Source organism: Crocodylus porosus, unplaced genomic scaffold, assembly GCF_001723895.1.
Source record: "Crocodylus porosus isolate Cpor-Errol unplaced genomic scaffold, CroPor_comp1, whole genome shotgun sequence".
NCBI lineage: Eukaryota > Metazoa > Chordata > Crocodylia > Crocodylidae > Crocodylus > Crocodylus porosus.
Genome location: NW_017728942.1, coordinates 11,504,575 through 11,519,212, shown reverse-complemented (window position 1 = coordinate 11,519,212; position 14,638 = coordinate 11,504,575). Strand labels below are relative to the sequence as shown.

General features: G+C 58.6%; 1 protein-coding gene across 2 annotated transcripts; it reads left to right on the top strand.

The window, feature by feature from the left end:
* Positions 1-921: 921 nt before the first annotated feature.
* Positions 922-10,478, top strand: SIRPA (signal regulatory protein alpha). Of its 2 annotated transcripts, none has more exons than XM_019548336.1 (7): positions 922-1,297; positions 2,193-2,507; positions 2,926-3,263; positions 4,445-4,556; positions 6,458-6,479; positions 7,216-7,255; positions 8,220-10,478. In XM_019548336.1, the coding sequence occupies exons 1-7, from the start codon at positions 937-939 to the stop codon at positions 8,472-8,474; spliced, it is 1,443 nt and encodes a 480-aa protein (XP_019403881.1). In that variant the 5' UTR covers positions 922-936; the 3' UTR covers positions 8,475-10,478. The 2 variants fall into 2 exon arrangements, with proteins under 2 accessions (XP_019403881.1, XP_019403880.1); XM_019548335.1 differs by having other exon boundaries at positions 2,926-3,267; positions 4,449-4,556.
* The last annotated feature ends 4,160 nt before the right edge of the window (positions 10,479-14,638 follow it).

Genomic DNA, 14,638 nt, shown 5'->3' with positions numbered 1-14,638 from the left:
CAGCACTTGAAGTCAATAGAAGCTAAAGTTAAATGTCTCTGTTAAGCTCCAGTAGCTTGGCTCAGGTCTGTATATAATTTTTAAAGGACTCTTCTCACTTTGCTGCTAGGGAGGGGATAATACAACCTGCCTCACCGGGCTGCTGTGAGGCTAAGGAGGGTGATGTTGGCATGGTGCTTTGTAATGGTGTGGGATGAAGTGCACACACCTGTTCAGTAAGCTGGCTCTGCAGGTTGGTCTGCCAGTATCGGCTCCCGTGGTCTTGCCCTGCTGTAAAGTCAGGGGTCCTGCGCAGGCCCCGATGTCCACGCCAGCATGGAATTGGATGTCCCCATAAGTTCCTGTTGTGCTGCACTTCTGCAGAGGCTGGATCAGGCTCAGTGGACAGTGGTGATACTAGAGACCAGTGCATGATAGTCTGTGCTTTCCAACTTACAATTTAAGAGCAGAAAAGATGGAAGCAAACTATAGCCTCGTTAGCATGGGAATGTCATTGGCACAAGTGAGAAGAGAATCAGGCCATGTCTGCCTATGTCAGTTGAGAGCAACCACAGCTGTTATATGGATTTAACAAAGGTTAGAAACGTTCGCCTGATACAAACAGTCCCTGTTCGAGGTTCCTCTGCTGTGGGGTCCTGACCAGAGAGTTGGGCATAGCCCAGTTGCTTTCCATCATGACGAACCTTGCATGCATTTTCCAGCTTACCAGTCCCCTCTGCAGGCTGCAGCACAGCCAGAGACGTGATGGTGAGAGGGCTCAGGGGGTTGCAGTGATGCTAGGGCATGCTTCAGTCCCCTGGGTAGTGAGGAGATCTGGGCGTTGATGGGCTGGGAGCTCTTGCATGTTTCTCCGGAGGTGAGTCCTACAGCAGTGTCGCGGGAACAACCTGGCACCAGGCACGGGGGCATCTGCAGACAAGAGGCAAGAACTGTGTTATGAAGTTCGTTTCTATTGCAGGTGTCGGGGGCCAGGAGTACCCGGTGCTGCAGTCCCAGGGCCCCGTGTCGGTGTCGGCGGGGGAGACACTCGAGTTGAACTGCACCGTGCCTCCGCGCGGACCACCAGGGCCAGTGAAGTGGTTCCTGGGCTCGGGCAGCGGCCGCCGGCTCGTCTATGCAGACACAGGGTCATTCCCCCGGGTCACAAAGGCTGTTCTCGGCTCTACTTCAGACTACACCGTCAACATCAGTGACATCCGCCCCGAGGATGCCGGCACCTATTACTGCGTGAAGTTCAAGAAAGGATCGACTGATGAGGAGATCCAATCCGGAGCAGGCACGGTGGTGTCCGTGAGCGGTGAGTGCATCCCCCCCGCCCGTCCCTGCCTGCAAGGGCCCAGACCAGGCAGGACCAGCCCACCTTGTTGCCCATGCACCAGCTGGGATCCAGGGGACACACAGCCAGGAGTCAAGAGAAGCCCTCTCTGTTCATGGGGCAGGGAGTGAGGGTGGTCGGGATCAGGGCACAGAAAACTAAGTCTTTAACCATGCCCTTGAGACCATCTCTCCAGACCATGCTGGAGGCACCAAGGAGGGGAAGGGCAAGGGAAGTCATGTAACTAAAAGATGGGTGAGCCCGGTAAGAGCCCCACGCACGACTTCAAAGGGTACCACAATAGAGGGAGTCTTTGCTGGGGCAGCAGCAGCCAGGGTCTCAGTCTGCGGAGCTGCGCTGCTCGCCCTGCCTGCCCAGTGCCAGGGGCACCGCGGAGCTGATGAGCAGCGAGGGCCCACGATGCTGCAGCGCCCACGTGAACTCAGATCCTGGTGCGCAGAACTGAGCTGCAGACAGCGCTGCGCCGACTTCCCAGAGAAGCGGTGCAGGCTCCTACCCTGGGGATCTTTAAGAGGAGGTTAGAGGAACACCTTGCTGGGGTCGTTTGACCCCAGTGCTCTTTCCTGCCATGGCAGGGGGTCGGACTAGATGATCTACTCAGGTCCCATCTGACCCTAGAAACTATGAAACTATGACTCCTGCCCATCCCCACAGCCTTTTTCATTCTCCTTCCTAAAGCTCCTGCTGCCAGAGCCCCGGGCTGCGATGCCCCGGTGCAAGCAGCAGTAGCTTGGAAGGCCAGCTGGAACTGCTGCAGGGGCCTCGAGACACTAAGTTAGGGACGGGGTCGAAAGACTCCTCGTTCCTCCAGGCTGTCAAGAGCAGAGACCTGACTAACGAACATTGTTCCCTGCAGCCAGCCCGTCTGCCCCATCCGTGTCCGGCCCCGCCAGCAGGGTCGAGGCGGGCAGCCCCGCGAGCTTCACCTGCACGTCCGAAGGGTTCTCCCCCAGGGACATTGCCGTGACCTGGCTCAAGGACAGGGCCAAGCTCACAGCCCAACCGCCCCAGATCCTCCCTGAGCACGCGAACGTCTCCTACCGCATGTCCAGCACCCTGGCATGGACGCTGACGGTCGGGGACATCCGCTCCCAGCTCACCTGCCAGATCGAGCACAACGCCACGTCGGCTCCGCTGAGGGGGATGTACAACATCAGCCAGGCCCTGCGAGGTGAGGAGCCGGCGGGGCCGAACCGGGCGCTCCCATCGCTGGGCAGGCCGGAAATGGGAGCTGAGCTGATGGGTAGGGCACCAGCCCCATTTTAAACCACGCAGTGAGAGCGAGGGTTTGTGGGGTTTTATCCCCGGGGCAGGGCGAGTCTGCACCATCCTGCACCTCGTTACCTGCACTCACTTCAAAATGTTCCCTGTCCCCAGGGTCTCTGTGGGGCAGGGCTGTGGTGTGCAAAGGGGTCTGGGGCATAAATTTGCACCCCCGAGACACACCAGGGGCCCAGCACGAGAGGCTGCGCCTGCTTCAGAGCTGGAGTCAAGCCTCAGCTCTGGGACGTAGCCCCAACACGCGCGCGCCTGCGACCCTCCTGCAGTTGCTCAGGAAGAGCTCCCCTGTACGGGCTGTTTTGTTCCAGTCTCCCCCAGGCTCAGGCTGGCCGCCAGCTACTCTGGTGCCGCCCCCTTGAACGAGATGGTGGCGTTCACCTGCAGCCTGGAGGGGTTTTACCCCAATGTGGCGAATCTCACCTGGATGGAGAATGGGAATGAGACCAAGCCAGAGAAATCCCCGTCCCCGACGGAGAACCCAGACGGGACCTTCTCGCTGACGAGGACGCTGGAGGTGCGGGCGACCGAGCAGAGGAACCAGTCCACGTTCACCTGCCGGGCCGTGCACGACTCCCAGCCCCCCACCAGCGTCAGCCGCAGCCTGACAGTCGCTGCGATGAGCACCAAGGTGGAGGGGGACGAGAAGAAAGGTGAGTGCCTCCCAGGGCTGCTGTGCTGGGGTCACTGACATTGCTTGAGCCCGAGGCCCTTACTGCCCCAGCGCTCAGAGCTCAGGGTAGGGAGTCCTGATGGGAAGCAGCCAGCGTTTCATGAAGCCACCCAGCATCACCCACCAGAAGACGGAGCCCAGCAAGCCCTGCACGGTTCTGGTCGCAGACCAGGCAGCATCTTCCCTTGGAATGGACCCGAGCCCATATGTTTCCTGCAAGCCGCAGGTTCAGCCTCGTTTGGCAGCCTGAGGTTTCCCTAGGACTCACGGGTGCTTGGTGTCCATTTCCTGCATCTTCCGGATGCCAACAGCCAACCTAAGCCCCATGCAGTGTTTGAACCCAGGAGTTACAAGACCTCTGGCTTCTTTCCCTGTTTGGACCATCAAAATGCCCATCTCACCAGGGTGGGAGTGCAGCTGGACACCCGACTGGGACCCTGAGGGCTAAAGCCCTCTCCAGACCAAGGGCCCCAGCTTGAACTGCAGCTTGGAGAGCAACCTCAGGATAATCCAAGGTGCCTTTACCATGCCTTTACACTTCCAGGAGTTGTGCTGCAGCCGGTAGACCTGCCCCAAGTTACAGCTGGTGCCAACCAGCTACACCGCGCACCAGAGCAGGCAGCACACAAGATGTTCCCAGGCTATGGGGGGGGGCGAGTGTAGTACACACCACTAGGAAGTTATGTCGGCAGGTGCCTGCACTGCAGTTCAGCTGCTTTTTAACTCTCAAACGTGGCAAAAGGCCCAGCACGCACCCATGGAGGGGGTGGAGGCTGCCCATCACGTGTAGTGTTTGAGCTCTCCGGCAATGCCAGAGCAAAGGTGCAGGTTTGCATCCATGGGCAGAGACATAGACCCATCAGACATAGACTAGCCCCTCTTTGAACACTGCATAAAGTTGGCATGGTGAGATGGATCATTATCCCACACACCTTATCTGCAGCTAACAGACACTAGTGGGAGACTTGGACGCTCCCATCAACTCCCTAGCGCAGGCCTGTCTCTAACCCAGTGTCTTATCAGCTGGGTTCGCTGTCCGGCTCTGAACAGGATGGCGTTGGCCCATCTTTACTGCAGCCCAGCCTTCCTCTGTTTAATTTGCTTCGGTCTAATTGAGCACTGCGACACCTGCCTTGTATAATCCCCAAAATCTCCCTGCAGACAAAAACGACGTCCAGCCCATATACATCGCCGTGGGAGTGGTCTGCCTCGTACTGGGCTTGCTGATGGTGGCGGTCATCTACCTCATCTGGGCTAAGCAGAGCAAAGGCAAGTGTCTGCAGGCGGGAGGGGAAAGGGATCTGCTTGCTACACAAGTCTCCCCTGTGAGCAGGCAGGGTCTTTAAAAATTGCAGTTTGCTGTTAGGATGTTACAGCAGCTGTAATGAGAGAGGAGCGGCAGCAGAACAGGTTATTTCGGACCTGCAGAGACTGCACCTATGGACAGCCATGTGCCATGGGTGTTGCAGCGATACTTGGACTGATCCCTTAAAAGTCCTGATACGCTTCTGCCCCTACGGTCTGCGGGCAGCATTTAGCAGCACCAAAGAGCTCCTTGTTTGCAAGCCGAAGCACCCGGCACAAGAGCGCCTTGTGACTTCGTTACTCAGTGCGTTTCCCAGGCGGGTTCAGACGCTCCCAGTTTGTTTACTCGAAGCTGGAGCCGCTCGGCCGCGCTCACGGGAGCAGGGGAAGACGCTGCCAGCAGCAGCCAGGACGTTGTTCATTGTTCACGGGGCAGAGGATCGCATCAGTCATGCTTGGAAAAGCACAATGGGATGGGCAGATGGCTGTATAGCAACCAGGGCCCAGCACATCGTGCTCCAAGGCACCTGCTGGGCAGTGCCAAGGTGCTGCTTGAGCAAGGGGCCATGTGCATTGCAGCAGCTCACACCCAGCCTGGGAAGCTGCAGGCAGATTAGCCGGGAGGAGAACGGGGAGGATCAGGGCCACCAAGGTGGTTTTAGAAAGGCGGATGGAAGCCAGCGTCGCTCTGCCCAGAGACAAGCAAAGGGAGAAACCCTTGCTCTCGTGCAGAGGGTTTAACACGAGCAGCAGAGCCGGCCCATTAAAACACAACGAGCACATCCCAGAGGCAGCTCTGCGACTCGCTGCGGGAAGTGCTCAGTGGGTTGCCTTGCTTGTATTAGAGGTAAGGCAGGAAAGAAACTGCTCTCCTCCTTGCCTGAAGCCAACCCGTGCCATCTGCCAAGGCTAGCGGATATGTCCGTTCTGTGGCAGGCCAGCCGGGCCCATCCACAGTGCTCGGGAGCTTGCAATACCAGCGTATTAGAGGCCTGTAATAAGTCCCTGGGCACTACCAGGTGTCAAGAGACAAAGCACTACACTGTGGGAAACCGGCTGGCTGACCGGGATGCTTGCCTCATATTTATGCAGCCCAGCTGGCTCAGCTCGTGCCAGCCGCCCCCAGTAAAGGCCTCTTCCAGCTGTTCTGGCCCACCCTCCCAGCTGGCTCTTCAGAGGGCCGGGCTGGCTGCGGCCGAGCGCAGGGGGCCGGAGAGGTGCAGTACATTCAAAACATCTTCAGCCAGCGGGTTGGGTTGTTACAGCCCATTTTCGCCCAGTGTACTATCAAATGCAGCAAGCACGGGTTGTGTTGCGCGCTCAGGGCTTCCCAAAGCACTTGAGGCCCTCTCACTAGTGCTGAGACGTGCCTGTCTTGCCACTGATCTCATCCAGACAATCCCTCTGGCTTCTGCTGCCTCTGCTGCCTGCAGAGCTTCATCCCAGGCCTGAACGGTTTAGACGCAACGTGGGAGGGAAGGCGAGGTACGGGGGAGAGTGCCATCCAGAGCATGGGAGAACAGACTGACCTTCTCCCCTCCATCCTCTCTCCTACCAGAGGCTACTGGTGTAAGCAAGGGAGGGATGCTCATGCTAACCCCCCGGGCTAGGCACAGTATTGCATTGGTGACTCAGATGCAGTTGAACTATGTGGCCCATGACTCACAACCCCAAGGCTTCTCTTCTGCACGGGCAGAAAGGAGTTTTGTGGCAGGGCCTGCGAACTTTCAGGAGGGTACAGTCGTTCGGGCTCTGGAAACCACAGTGGAGCTGCCTCTGAAGAAGCTTGAGTCAATGGGCTAAAAATCCCCCGGTGCTATAATCATGTGCCCTGAACTGTTGGTGTTTTTTTTTCTTTTCAATAGGTAAAAGCTCCCCTTCCGTTCGGTAAGTACAACCTCTGCTCTGCTTTGTTCATTGAAGCGCAGAGGAAACCAAGGGGGGGATTTATTAAAGATCTTGGAAGTTAGTACAGTAGTAGATCAGGCTTACGCTAAGTGCCGGATCTGTATGCCGGTGGCGTGGCGATGCGAAATCGGCCGGCGTTTACAACGGCCCACACTTGGTTGCTTGTCCTGAGTACGTGGATTCAGGCACTTTGCAGCATTCGCCATCTCGAGCTTGTGGGAAACTCAGCGAGGGCCACAGACATACCAGTCCCTACAGAGGAGTTTTAAAGCCATTGTGGAAGGAAGATTAGCTCATAAATCAGGACTCGGCCTGGTAGAGCACGACCGTAAAGCTCTTAGCCAGAGATTGCCTGGCCAAGGGGCAACCTTGACTTAATGTCACAGGGAATAGTCCTCACATTGCATGAACTTGAATGTACCTTCCTAAGGCTCCTGGCTGAGCACAGCCCTCCACCCCCCTCACCCCCCCAGCTGAGCTGATTCACAACACGCGGAGATGATGTGACAAGGCAGAAGCCTCCATCTATGGACACAGGGCCCTTAAGTTTGTGCAAGAGGATAAATGCAGCTGAACAGCACAGCACGTTCAGCCCATGGGCTCGCAGGGGTGTACTGTGCTTGTGTGTGAAAGTGTGATGGATGCTTTGCAAACTCACGGCTGTAAGAAGGCAACAAGTGCATCTATTGATCCCAGTTTCTTCTTTTTTCTTTAGGCTACATGAGTCTGAGAAGAGCAGCGGGACAGCTCCCCAGGTGTGTAATGATAGTTTCTCTCCAACCGGGGTGGCAGGGGATACCCAGGAGAAGGTCAGATCCCCTATGTGGAAACACTGCAGCAGGATAGTGAAGCACACGGCCTGCTGCATGAGTGAGGAAGGTGGAGGAGATGGTTCAGAGGAGAGATACTACCAGTGCCATTGCAGGGGCTACCCCCAGCAAATGCCTTCCTCCCTCTGTCCATCCCCACTGCCCAAAGAAGAAACCTGGGTGTGCTGCGAGCAGAACCAGCTGGGCCAGCGCCCCGGGAAGCTATTTCTAGAGCTCTGGAGTCTGACGCAGCCATGAGTAACTCACTTGTCAGCCCCCAGCTCCTTCTGTCCCACTGAAACCCGTGCGTGTGCCCACTCACGTATGCCCAGGCAGCCAGTCGAATGCTAGAAGAGCCTCACCCTTTAGGGACAGAGCATCCTACCTAGACCATGATCTCATCTACAGCCCTGTACACCCAGCACTGCCACTGATTGCAGGATTTAGCCCCTTCCCTCAGAGCACTGCTCGCTGGCAGGCAGCGGGGAGGAAGAGCCCTGCAGTGCACAGCACCCGCACCTCCCAGATTCCCCCGGGGAGCCCGAAGGCAGCAGGCAGTGTCCTGTGACAAGTGGTGGAAGGACAGCAAAGCAGCCAGTAACTGGGAGCTGGCCGGGGATGCAGTATCCAACTCCCGTAATCCAGTTGCATTGAGCAGTAAAGAGCTGTAGGCAATGGCAAGGGTGTATAGTCTAGACACCCAGTGCCAAACCATGTTGCTGCACTGGCCATCCAGTGACATCAAAGCACTTTGGTCAAGGGCGACATAGGGTCCAGAGATATGCCCATATAACAGATAGGGATGTTGAGATCCCGGGATACCGAGCAGCTGCCCCAGGTCAGCCTGCAGCCAAATCCAGACCCCTCCATGCAGCCGGCTCCCTACTGACCGCGTCTGCTCCCCGCACAGGACTCCGACACCAACAACCTGACCTACGCCGACCTGAACTTCGACAAGGCGAAGAAGGACCAGCGGCGGATCATCGAGATGAGCCAGCAGTCTGAATACGCCTGCATCCAGACCAGCCCGCCGGCCGCCAGCGAGGACCACCTCACCTACGCTGACCTGGACATGGTGCATCTCAGCCAGGCCCCCAAGCGGCCGGCCCCTCGCCCGGAGGAGGCCGGCTCGGAGTATGCCAGTGTCCAAATCCAAAAGAAGTGAGCAAGGCTGTGGCTGTCTGGGGCTCCTGGGCACGGGGCAAAATCCACCAGCCCCGCTTTGCTGGGCACAAAGACCTGGTCCTCAAGGAAGGCTCCTGGAGCGCGCTAGATGTGCGAGCTACGCTACCAGCATTTGGCCGGACTGGACCACGACAGCCACGCTGCAGCTGCCCGGCATTGCCCAGACTTCCACCGCGTGCCTGGGAGAGCCCCAGACCCCACGCAGCTCTGTCCCTGGACCCGTAAAACACTTCTCTTCCCGCGGGGTTGGAGTCCCTCGGGCGCCGCGCACGGGGCTTCCTTGCAAGTGCATTAACTGGTTGGGCCGTGTTTTCGGTGCGGCGCTGACACCGCTGCCTACCCCACGGCACGGCTTCCTCCGAGCAGGGGCTGTCGCGCCAGCGGCCGGCAGCATCCTCTGCAGGCCACCTTAGCCAATCACATTCATGGGGAAACTAGCCAGTCTGACTCATCCTCCCCCGGATGGAGGATACTTTGGGAGTAAATTTGGAGCGGATGGCCCAATCCAGGCTCTGGACTGCTGTAGAAGGCAGCCCAGCCCAGGGAAGTGGGGGGGTCTCTGAGAACAGGTCTCCCCATTCCTCTCTCTGGGGAGAGGTCTCTCCGTCGAGCCAAGATGACGACTATTCCTCTTCCCGGGACCCAAGAGCTGGGTGAACAAGAGCACTCGGGTCAGGCCCAGTTTCGCTGCCACCCCCGACCCAGACACCTTCCGAGCGCTTCCCGGGGAAGGGAAGCGCTGGGTTTGAATTAATCACTTCCGCTTCCACCCATCTCTTTTTGCCCCCTGCGTCTTGTCTAGTCTCCCACTAGTGCCAAGGACACACGTGCGTCCTCGAGGGCTGTGCAGGCTCCCTGGCTTTCCCCAAGAGATCCATAAAGCGAGGATGTTTCTTGGCACTGGAGCGTCTTGGTCTGAGTGGTCCGAGCACTGCCACTTCTCCAGTTCCCCCCAAGTGTTCGCGCTCCGGGGGCACTGCCGGTGTCCTGGTCATCAGCACCTGCAAAAGGAGGAGACTGGGACCAAGGGGCTTCCTTGCAGAGCTTGCACAGAGCCCAGACGGTAGCACGGGCTGACGGACTCTCGGGACTTCTTGTCGGCCAGTTCCTCAAGAGGCCTCGGCTCTGGCGTAGGCGATCCCGGGAGCAGGAACAGCTAGAGCAAAGCCTGGCTGCACAGGGGGAGAGATCCCTGCAGAGCTAATGTACAAGTCTTGGACACGTAACTGTTAATCTTTAGAGCTACAAACCAATGTGTGTGTGTGTCGTGTGTGGGTGTACTGCTGTGTAAGTAGCACTAGGACAGGATGTGCAAGAGGAAGGCTGGGGCCCCGGCGAGGCCCAAGTGGCCAGCTGTGGTCGGGAGCCCTCTGTGATCCCCGCTGGCACCAGCCGGGCGGTTGCGGGAGAGGGCACATGCTTCCAGTTGCAAAACATTTCCGACGCAGGGCAGGCTTACGGCTCGCCACAGCCCCGGAGAAGTGACTCAGTGGAAACGCAGCCGTAAGCTGCCTTTCAGAAGCGGCGTCTTCCATTTTCTCTGTGTGTGGGAGGCTGGATGCACTGCCCCGGCTTTGATTTTCCCCAGATCATTAAGAGATTCAGGGCTCAAGTTTCCAGGGGAGGAAATTCCAGCTTGGGGTGCACAGCGGTCAGCCCGCCCTGCTCAGCCCAGCCCTCAGTGTCGACCTCTTACGTATTCTTCCCAACTCGTGGCATTACCAAGGTACCATTTCTTGAAGCAGGTTCAAGTGGGAAAATAAAAAGAAGCTATGAATCTAGGTTCAGCCTGGCACAACAGGCTCGGCGAGAGTACTTTGTTCTAGCTGCTCTACCCTGCCAGGAAGGGGTAGGGGTGGCTGGGAGATGGAGATGCAATGTTTCTAAACCAGCTAGGGAACTATTTGTACAGATGCCAACTTCAACTTCTTCCTTTTTTTTTTTTTTGCTTGCAAGATATTTTTGTAATAAAAGGTGAAAAGTTCCACATCGCTTGCGTGAGTCCGTGCCGGCTGCCAGGCCCAGGGCAGCTCTGCACCAAGCAGCAGCACCATGCAGCATGCAGCCATTGGGCAGCGGCTGGGCAGGGATCCATCCCCTCGAGGGATACCTAACAGGGGGTTGTAGAGTTAAAGTGCAATTGGGTTTTTTTAGTAGCAAGGAGCTCCTCGGCTAGAAGGACTCCGCTGCTTTTCACAGCCGCTGCAGGGGTGGGAAGTACCAGCCCCATGCTGCAGACAGGCTGGAGGTCACACAAGCACGTGCATGCACCAATACGCTCGGTGACAAAAGTGGCATGCACCAGCAAGCAGATGCATGTGCGACGCGGGGATCAAGGCCCGGTTTGCTCTCACTACTCACCCCGGGAAATCAGATACAGCCCTAAAGCCGTGGCTGCACTGCGAGCTTTCCAGGCTCCGAAGACGCATCCTCAAAATGCATCCAGGCCATTTCCCAAACCAGGAGCGTAGCCGTACCCACATGACGTTCGTTATCTGTGCCGTGTGCCAATTGGGCTTTATTGCTCGCCTGCCCTCTGCCCAGCGTAGAGAGCAGGGCAGCCGCAGCAGCACGCCTGCCAGAGACACCCCGGGCGCAGAGGCTTCAGGTGCGGTCAGAGCCCAGCGTCCCCGGCAGAGCGAGGACTGGGGCTCGGGACGTTCAACATTGTGCTGCTTCTGGACACCAGGCCAGTCCTCCCCCCGTGCCTTGCGCCACCGCCCTCCTCCTCCTCCTCCTCCTCCCCTCCCAGGGCTGGGTTTGGTTTTGCCGACTGGATTTCTGAGCATTATTTCAAGCTACGCTCGAGGAGGACGCATGCGGGCCTGCTGACTGAAGCAAGTGCCAGTTCCTCTTCCCCTTGTCTGGCTCGCTGCAGCTTCGACTCCTGGCTCTCAGACAGCTCCAGTCATTCCCACGCACCAGGAGCTCGCTGGCTGGCCTCTCGGGCCTGCGTGGATGCGAAGCCAGCAAAGAGCAGCAAAACAGCTCCGCTCCGAACGACGCGCGTTCGCTGTAGATGGCGACTAGCACTGCAGCGGGGAGTCCGGCACCGAGCAGACGGCGGGGACGAATGGTCTGCTTAGGGGGCACGGCCAGCAGCGCGAAAGGGAGGTGCTGGCTGGCTCAGGAGGCCGGAGAGGAGGAGGAAAGGGAGTAAAAGCGTGCGAGGCAAGCCGGGAAAGCTCCTGGCAAAGGCCCCAGAGCAGGCGACGACACTCGCATGCTCCACTTCCACTCAGCTGGGAGAGAAGCAGAGTCAGGCACCGGGCCTGCAAACTTCAGAAGCATTTCCCGGGAGTCCTCAGCTGCTCCGGGCTGACAGTGGGAGGACAGGACACCATGGATTCATAGCTTGTAAGGCCGGAAGGGATGAGCATCGGGTCCAGGCCCCTGCAGCACTGGCTACGCCAGAGCTTGGGAAGGAGCAACCTAGCTGCATGCAATGATGTGCAGCGCTGTGACGCCTGGGTCGGCCCCAGACAATGGCGGCAGGACCCATTGCAGAAGGCCATGTCTCAAAACCGGAGTGCAGGCAGAAGGGAGGGGGCTATGGTCAGCAGCGTGGACCGGTGCCCGGCCACAGCTCTCCAGACAGCAGGTCAACCTGCCACAGGAACGCACGTGGGTGACCTGGTGCCCAGCCGGGAGTCTCCGCACTACAGGTCAACCTGGGGGGCAACGGCGGTTAAATGAAAGGGCAACATCCCTTTCTCACCGGGCGTAAGCCGTGTCCGAGTCCTACTGCCAACCTGCTGAATTGTGCGTCCTCGCAGGAGCGTCAGGCCAGGTGACCTGGCTACAGCTGGTTTCTGCATAGCTGGCCTTTCACTTTCCTCCCACGGGGCATCCCCCAAAGCCGCTCGCCCAGCAGCAGCACCCAGGGAGCCTTGCTGTCTGCAGGGGAGCTTGCCTGCCTCGTAGGCATGAGTATTTCTTGCACACGGGACCAGGAAGCATAGGCAGGAACAGTCCTGGAGCAGCTCAGGCTGCCCAAGCTCAAAGCCAACTGCAGAGAAGTCCAGGCGGAGGGTTTGGTCACGGGTCTCATTTCCCTACTACGCAGAAATGCTGCAATGAATAAAGCCATGCATACGCAGCCCTGCACATGAGCAAGAAGGAGAACATCACAGTGCAGTAACACAGTCCAGGTGGCCTGTGGTCACTGCGCTGGGAAGACCGCAGCGCTGTCAAACCCTGCAGCTCAGCAGCTGCTGCCAGAACCTCTCTGCAACCCGGGGATTTTTCTCCGCCATCCTCCCTGGCACCTCGCACAGGGCCCCCCAGGTCTGCTCGCTGGGAAGGGGCAAAGTGGCTCACATTCAAACCACCATCCAGCACCTGTTCAAAGCCAAGGCCAGCGGAGGAAAAGGACAGCTTCACACGGGAAATGTCCGTGCAGAGGTGCGGCCGCAAGCTCGAGGAGCGCGATGCTGTCTGCAAGGATCCCGGGTCACAAGCCTCGGGCGAGATGGGTTCGGGGTGCAACGGCCGTGCTGGGAATGGCAGGAGCTGCCAGCGATGTACAGCTGAGGGGGAGCACAACCTTAAGAGCAAGGCTCGGCGCCTGCACGTGCCACAGCAGAAGCATTACCTGTGTGTTTTCCTCGGAGGGGAAAGGAAAAAAAAAAAAAAGATAAATAAATGAACCTGCCATGATCCATTATCCTTGCTCTCTGCGGCTGAGCTCACACCTTGTTAGCACCTGTCAGATGCCGAAAGGGAACAGCGAGAGGCTGCCAACCTGGGCCAAGAGGAGGTTTCCTGTTGCAACACCCCACGTCTCCTCCCCATTTACACACGCATCCCAGCTGCCTCAGAATGCCACGGCTCCTCCTGTCCAGATACGACTCAAAGAGGTTTTTTTAATTAGTCCCAAGGAAATTTAAAAAGGGGGGTGGGAGAGCAGTTTTAAAGCAGTAGTGGCTCCGGTTCGACTCCAAAGTTTTCTCTGCAGATGTCGTGTGCCTCCCGCGGGCCTGGAGAGACCCAGCTCGAGGTGTGTTACTGCAAATCCCTTTTATGAGGCTAGCAGCTCCCAGCACCTACCTGCAAGAGCCTCTCGCTGCTCTCCGTACCTGGGTTTTAAGCTGATACTTCTCTACCTCGGAGCTGCCACTAAGCGGAGCTCACGGACTGGATACCAGAGAGCAGGGCCCTCGCTCTCCCTGGGTGGGGGAAGCCTGCGCTGGCTGCCAGAGTGACATGCGTGCCACACGTACATGCCAAAACCCTTCGACACCTGGCGTACGGCTGCCTTCAGAGAGGAGCCAGGCTGGAGGAGACCCAAATTACTGGGGTGCTGTTTCAGAGGCAGAGGGGACCACAGATTTGCCCTGCTTCAGACAAGACCGCTCTGCCCCACCTACTTCTTCCTCCCATTGCAAACCGATCCCCAGATGTGCACGTCCAGACCGAGGTTACGGGCCCAGCCGCCCGGATACCACGACCCCGGGCTCCCATGTCCCTATAGCCTGCTGCCTCGTTCCCCGTGAGCTCCCCGCCTTACTGCGAGCGCACTGCAGGCAGCCCCCGCAGCACAATCACGGGCACGTGGCGGCCTCCGCCACCGAAAGAGGGAACGCGGTTCTCACCCCGCGGCCTGCTCCTTCTCACGCGCCTGCGCCATTCACAGAGCCCAGATGTTCGAGCAACGCAAGCGGCCCTTAGCCACAGCTGGCTGCAGCCGGAGCGCTGCGCTGCTAGACCAGGCGTTTACGTACCGTTTCCCCACGGCCACGTCCCTCCGGGGCCAGGCCAAGGCAAGGGCAGGAGCTGGCCGGCACGTGCCAGGCCCGCGGTGGCTGCGAGGCAGCTGCTGCTTCCTGCCTCGGTGACTCAAACGGAGGCAAAAGGAGCTCCGAGCAGAGGCGCGGGCATCCCTGAGCACCGCTGGGCAGGCCCTGCTGCTTCTCAGCCAGGTGCCTTGTATCACCCCCATGCTCCGGGAGAGCGGAGAAGAGGTGCAGCCCCCCAGCTCGCAGCCCGGGCATGCTGTTCGGCCCCCACGGGTCTCACCTGGGACTCGGGCAGGCCAAGCACAGAAGAGCCCCCCGGAGAGACGGACACCAGAGCAGCCCGGGAGTGGTCCCCCACCCACGCGGAGTACCTGCTGCAGAAGTGAGCATCTAGGCATCCATCCAG